Genomic DNA, 7,579 nt, shown 5'->3' with positions numbered 1-7,579 from the left:
TCTATATAATATGTGGTCTATATAAGGCATAATCTCACTAAAATTCGAGTCGAATTTTTAACTTGATCCCATGTGAATAATTATGGATACACATGAATTTGAAGGCTCAAATTTCGACTATGAGCTGTGAACACTGAAACTGATTATGTAAGCTAAAAAAAACATTCCTGTTTCTGAAACTAAGGTAAGATTGGTCGAATGGATAGTGAAGGTGCTACTTTAAATCATAATTGAAAATAACATCATTTTTTTCAATGGTTAGTTTTAAACCCAAATACAATCGAAGACTCCTAGGCCTACTATTGCGTTTTGAATTTGATATCAAAATTCATACAGAAATAATTTGTGAATGTGATTCTGTTATAATTGTAGACAGACAGTATATCTAATGTGACGAAAAAGTCCGGACCGTAGATAAGATGTACTATCTCAAAGAAAACAAGTTTGGGTTATGAATTAGACCGAAAAAACTGCCCCAACTCCAGCCTTTGGTAGCTATTTTGATATTTGTTGGCTGGTGTGCTCAGAGACCGGAATAGAGGAATATGTTTCGGACTAGGTCATGAATATAACAGATTCTGTATAATAATTGTTATAAAATAGGTCAGTAATATAGTAAAAGTAAAATAGGTTTAAACTTAAAGCGTACCCTTCTGAGCTATTTCTATTTATAACCGTCAGCGGGTGAGCAGAAATTGGGATCAAAAGAGCGGCTACCCTAGCATAGAAGCAACTTACACAAGGATTCGTTACTTATACCCATAAGGTAAGCACATTTAAAGAAAAAATAAAAACAAGGGTATGATCAAATAATATATAAACCTGTGTTATTATGTCACTAAGACATTTACAAACTATAGTCAAATTTATTGATCCTATTTAAACATTGCGTTATGAAGTTATATTGAGTTAATGTCTAACTTGTTTAGGGAATTTCCTTAAGTCTATGTTTAAATTTGAGTCTCGAATGATATTGAGAATTTTAAGCCATTTCCTGCCATCAAACACCAACAATCGGAGAAAAGTAGGAAGATTTAGCATGTGAGGGTAGCTTGTAGAGGATATATATTTGCTCGGATACAGATAAAAGCTGTTTGTACAGGATGTTTGTGAAATCGAAAGTGGTCCTGAACATGAATTGTAGTTAAGTTTCTCTCAGAGCTGGCCTCCGATTGCCTGTATCAATGCCTGCATTCTTGAGTGAGATGATGTCAACGTTGTTTTCGTGAACATGTTCATTCGCTCCATGTTTAAGTGAAAAATTCACGTGTATACTATAGTGCCTGTAGGCATGAGTATTTACACCCTGGCACACTGTGTTCTATATAAGCTGACAGTAAGATAGTGTAGAATGTATTTTTTTTTAAATTCCTGATGTATTTAGGAATGAGAGGGTTACCGGGAGGTGACATTCTGAGCTTTTTTGCGATTTGCTAAAATCATATCCTTCAAGAATATAGGCTGGTGTAGGAAATATTCAGACAGAAACTTTAATTAATACCTGATTTGATCTGAATCACATTTGTATTAGTCCAAAACTATGCCATGGAGAGGAGGGGGACTGTTAACTGAATTATTGCCCTTGATATACCCAAAAATATCAAAATTGTACAAAACTTTGAACATCTTATCTCACAGTGACATCTTATTCACTCATTGGACGTTATTAAACCCTCTTTCATATTTTCATCACTGAACCACATCCCTGATTTTAATCGGGTATTTAACTATGTGGTTTTAATGGACCCCCTTTTTTATTTGGACGTTCTGATCAAGTCACAGATAAGCTTGTCTTTTATGGGGAATAGATGGTCATTGTTCATTGGTCACCAGGAGAGTGTGTGAAAAACCAAATAGAAATAGACAACATTGCTATTTCTTCAATATAACAATAACGGTATAACACGCTTAAAAACATATTTTAGTGCTTTAAGGTTGCTTTGTAATTGTAGTTAGTAATTTAAACCTTTAACAAAGCATATTTGAGACATCAGAATCGCGCTTTTTAAAGGTATAGACGCCATTCTTTTTGACCAACCATACTTTAGTCTCAGAAACGGAATATGTAATAGTGATCACTGTTTACCGTCGAAATTTGAGCCTTTATATCCATGTGTGTCCAGAATTATCCGAGTTTGAATTTAAAACGATGACTCGTCATTTTAAGATAGGTCTACTCTGTGTTATATAGAAAAGACATAACATGTGAGTAAAATTCCAAGTTTGAGATACTTTTGAATGTATTATGCGATTTTCGTACATTTCTAGTACTTCTGGAGACTATTTACTCATTTTCAAAATTCAAATCAATTCTCAAAATGGCGCATCTGTCCCTTTAATCCAACACCTATAATATTTAATACGAGTCAAGGTTTAACGAATTAGCCTACATCTTGCGAAGCGAAGAGGACTCGTTTTGTGTCATTTTACGGTATATAAGCTTATTCAGTATTAACCGTTTCATTTCAGAAATAGAAAATTTGGTAGATTCATCGCATCAATATGAGCGCCTGTACATTAAATACAGTGAAGGATATTTATAACGCCTGGTCTCAGTCTGGTACAGAACATAAATATGGTTATAGTGGTACACTAGCAGAGCAGATTAAAGAAGCTCTGTCACTTGTTCATCCAGAGGTTACCAAGAGGTCAGTGTCTGGACAGTCATGCCATTTCCAATGTTTCTTAATATAGCCTAATATTTCGGAAGGCGCACGACAATGACAAACTGCATCATAAAACAGACAAACTTCATGAAGAAAACACTAGATCACTACACAGTCAAGATTTAGGAACCTTTTTTATCAGCCATAAAATTCATTATAGTTAATACCCTTACTAGTTCAAATAGGACGACAAAATCATAGGGCTTTGGACAAGTATGTTATGCTTGTGCGATCAGTTTCCAAGTCATTTCGATTACAGATTTTATGGTTGTGGTGTGGCAGTACCAGAGAAATTAGAAGGATTGAAAGTGGTAGATCTTGGCAGTGGATCTGGAAGAGAATCGTTTATTATCAGTAGTTTACTTGGTCCTAATGGTCAAGTTATTGGTGTTGATATGACTGAAGATTTGGTAAGTGATAACACAGATTCCGTTGGATGATCCTGTGCACAGTGTCTTCATTAAGTCTTCTGATTATCAGATTAAACTATACATAACGTTTCAATTTGAACTCTGGACCGGAAAAAGGAAAAATCTCTATATTTGAATAAAAAAATTGGCCTTTATTCGAAAGAATGGCGATAACCTATAGCATAGTTAATTAAAATTAATTGAATTAAATTAAAGTAGCATAGTAGCATCCTTTCATTTTTTTTATATGCATCATGCCAGACGATCATGTCGTATGTCGATATCTATGGAATCATCTCACGTTATTCTTCCTCGTTTTGAGCTCTCCAACATATAGACAATAGATGCTACGTTAAACAGTCGATCGTAAGATATTTCCTTAGACGATAAACCTAACTGACAATTCTATATGCCGGTATATAATAAATTCTTTATCTATGTTTAATGACACCTCCCAAAAAACTTCGTTGGGGCCATTTTTATCTCAGCCCCAGAAATACTCGGGACATTTATTTCTTATATCCGATTATTCCTCATTGTTGTGTAAAAATCTACAACCTTAATATAAGAATTCGTGGTGGTGAGATATCACTATTTTTTATAACAGGACAACCATTGCAAGAACAAAATAATGTATTTATTATCCAATTTCTGTTTTTACTCTTCAGGTTAAGACAGCCAATAGTTATATAGATTACCATAAAGATAAATATAAACAAGACAAGGCCAATGTTGAATTTAAATTGGGATTTGTTGAGAAATTACATGAAATTGGTATTGGCCCTGAATCACAAGATGTTTTAGTGTAAGTACTGTAAGATTATGTTTTGATGACAAATATTTTACATGTTACTTATTTTATCCAGTTTCATGTTTTTTTTCTGCATGTAACAACTGTGAACAGTGGCATTAAATGATTGGCGCCGTAGACTAAGTGGATTTGGGTTAATGAGTTTTGATGTTCAATACAAGACACATTAAAGGTAGAAGTCACTGACTGATCAATTTTAATAGTTCAAGGGAGGTGACTGATGAAAAGTATTTTGATATAATTTTAACAGTTCAAGGGAAGGAACTGATCACAAAAGTTATATATTATTTGAGTATTTTACATCACTCCAAGTGGCAGTTTCTAAACTATTCTATGTTTTGTTTCAGATCTAATGGAGTGATCAACCTAACACCAGATAAGAAAGCAGTTTTAGCAGAAGCCTATCGTGTTCTCAAGGTCTGTATTACCTTATCAAGATAGGTCATAGAGTTTTTAGGTTTCTGACTTGGTACTGATTCTTACACGTTCTCTAAAAGGCAGAATATAGATTTTTCATTATTCCAGGAAAAGGTCTTAAAAATACCAACAGTTTACTGTTAGTGATGCTGGTTGCATGGAATTAACCTACGTTATGTGTTTAGATAGGCTGTCATTTTCCTTAAACCAGGCATATCCCTTCGACTTGAATTTAGGATGAGAAGGCAAATGTTGACTTTCTACCAATATTTCTGTATTTATGTACTTATTGTATTTCAGTTTGGTGGGGAATTATATTTTACTGATGTCTATTGTAATATGGTTTTATCAGAAGAAGTTCGCAAGAATCAGTATTTATGGGGTAATAATATTAATTGAGAACATAGACGAATATATGAGGAGTTATTATTGCAAAACTAGCAAGTAACTAGGAAACCACATGAATATCAGTTTTGATATAACTTATGTATGCCCATAAAAATTCTGGTCATCTGGATAACTGAAGATAATATTTTTGTGGAATGAATAGCACTCAAAATCCTTCACCCTGGAACTGTTCTAACATTCTTTCATTTTTTCTTGTAGGCCAGTGTATAGCTGGTACATTATGGTGGAAGATCCTGTTTGATTTGGCAAAGGAGGTTGGTTTTTCACAACCTAGATTGGTAGAAGTGGCACCAGTACCCATCTGTAATCAGAAATTCAAGGATTTACTCGGTAAGCTTCTTTAACACAGTATACATGTAGTAAAGTTGGAATATAATTTTGACACAGATTTCAGTTTCCATGCCAATGTTTGACTTAAACAAACTTTGAAATATATGTCCTTTATCAACCTTTAAGCTTGTCTGCTTTTCGTCTTAGACAGTGACATTCGACTTTGATTTAGATAATGGACTAGGTGTTGGTTTAATTTTTATTAAGACTGAACCTTGTTTTAGGTGATGCTAGGTTTTTATCAGCCACCTATAGACTTTACAAACTTCCTGAAAAACAATGTCCTCCAGCTATACTCCAATATCAGGGTGATATACCAGGCTGTGAAAATTACTTTAAACTTGATGTTAGAAATGTATTTCCGGTAAGTATATAATTGATGTCAGAAATATATTCCCGGTAAGTATACCTTAAAATTGATGTTAGAAATGTATTTCCGGTAAGTATAACTTTAAACTGAATGTAAGCAGTGGTAAGTATAACTTTAAACTGAATGTAAGCAATGGTAAGTATAACTTTAAACTGAATGTAAGCAATGGTAAGTATAACTTTAAACTTGGTGTTTGTAATATATTACGGTAAGTATAATTAACTAGTTTTAATGCGGAGTAGCCCCCCTTTTTACAAAATAATAAAATTATGAATTTAGAACATGCTCTTGACTGTTGAAACTTTGGACTTTGAACTGTTGAGATACTTAAGAAACAGTAGTATCAGCAAAGAAGGGCGTCCTCGACACGAAGGATCATAAATTACCTTTTGACTTTACAGAAGATTATGGAATACATTTTGACTTTGAATGTCTACTACTGTCATTAATTTTATGGTTTATGTAACAATGTAAAGATCAATGTATGCAAATTATCGTCTCATTCAAATGATTCTACAAGTTATAAAGTGTATTCTCATAATATGACTTTAAACTGTTAACCTGCAATCTAATAGCATGTTGGTCCTTTAGCAAATGTAAGGTCAATAAGTGTTTCCATAACACTAGACTGCGCCAATTAATGTTTTAACACCGAACTTGAGTTGACACAATGACAGTTTTTTGATGAGATTGCATTTGACAAGGCAGATTCGTTTCCACTTTATATTCTCTGTAACAAGTATGGCTCCTAGAACTGCATCTTGAATTACAGGAAAGATTGCTATTAAAGCAGAGCTCAATATCTGGTTACATACTAAAGATCAATTATAATGGACAGTGGAGGTACTCTCGCCCAATTTAGTTAAATAAGGCTGGTTCCTGACTATCCAGATATGCATAGGTTTAAAATGTTGAAATGATAAATTATTAGGGCTAACACAAACCATTATAATTATTTTAGACCGGAGAATTGAGGCCAGTAGATGGAACTGTAGCTTCGATTATCACCAATAGTCGATTCAAAAACAACTTCAAGATCATTGACAATCAGGTTGGTATTTTCAAATTTGAAATTAGTTCGGCCTACCCGTAGCTCATTTCAAAAATAAACATCACGTCAGTTTCGTAACCTATAAATTGAAATTATGCTAATATTGCTTGATTAATACTTATTGCTATATAAATTCTTGTGGAAGTAGATTTGAATTCCAGTGAAATAAATGCTCAATGATGAAATGATCATAATATCGAGTTTACTTAAACATGCACTTGATTTAAATGGCATAGAAATTCTTTCGTCCAATTGCCCTTACACATTTCATTGACGGATAAAGACAAGACACAGAACGACACATGATCTTGATAACTTGGTCATTGTCCTGGAAATCATGGTTCAAGATTTTAGGTTACTTGAACCCCGACCATGACGTTAACACTATTTTTTTTTTTTATCTAACTTATCATCTACTGTTTTTAGGTTATCGACCCATTTGATTATCTGGACGAATTAATTTCTCAAGGTAAAAAGCCAGTAGATGCCTACACTGTTGAATAAGTATTATGGGTGAAGATTGGAGTAGACTGCATTGGGACCGATAGTGTTTATATTATCCAACTTTGTGTATTCTACATTACTTTATATTAGAAAATAAATCATCTCATCTCAAAATATGTTTGTCATATTTTTTATCACCTAAAGTAGTCTACAGAAAAATACATAATTAAAGAGCTCATTTCACGCTACCGACGAGGAGAAGAGACCAATAACCATAATTTTTACAAATCGATTCCTTATATTAATGTACGATGAACATTTATCGGAAGACTAGTGTTTGTACACTATGTTTTAATCGCAATCTTTTTGAAAAGCTGACCAGGGTATCTGATGAATATTTGGATGTTAGCGAATAGTACTCTCTTGAATATAGTTGAATGGGAATTATCATAACACTAGAACAAGATAAGTTATAAAACATTCATATCTATTCAACAAATTTCAAAATGAAAAAAGTTATGCTTCGATATTGGACCTTGTTCTTTCTATTTATCCTTGAAAGATATCGCATATTAGGGTTGTTAAGACAGTCTTCTATTTTAGTCGTCTTTAGACAGATTGAATACTTTTTCTCGGTCACTGACTACACCTAAAACACCAACACGAGAGATT

General features: G+C 33.4%; 1 protein-coding gene across 1 annotated transcript; it reads left to right on the top strand.

Moving 5' to 3' along the window:
• Positions 1-2,881: 2,881 nt before the first annotated feature.
• Positions 2,882-6,505, top strand: LOTGIDRAFT_108332 (hypothetical protein; the record flags this gene model as incomplete). The annotated part of the gene is made up of 7 exons (XM_009066902.1): positions 2,882-3,076; positions 3,745-3,881; positions 4,235-4,304; positions 4,605-4,686; positions 4,911-5,042; positions 5,267-5,406; positions 6,374-6,505. The coding sequence occupies 7 exons, from the start codon at positions 2,882-2,884 to the stop codon at positions 6,503-6,505; spliced, it is 888 nt and encodes a 295-aa protein (XP_009065150.1).
• Positions 6,506-7,579: the final 1,074 nt, after the last annotated feature.

The sequence above is a fragment of the Lottia gigantea genome, assembly GCF_000327385.1.
Source record: "Lottia gigantea unplaced genomic scaffold LOTGIsca_8, whole genome shotgun sequence".
NCBI classification, from domain to species: domain Eukaryota; kingdom Metazoa; phylum Mollusca; class Gastropoda; family Lottiidae; genus Lottia; species Lottia gigantea.
The sequence above is the reverse complement of the archived record's forward strand: the minus strand, read 5'-3'. Positions and strand labels throughout refer to the sequence as shown.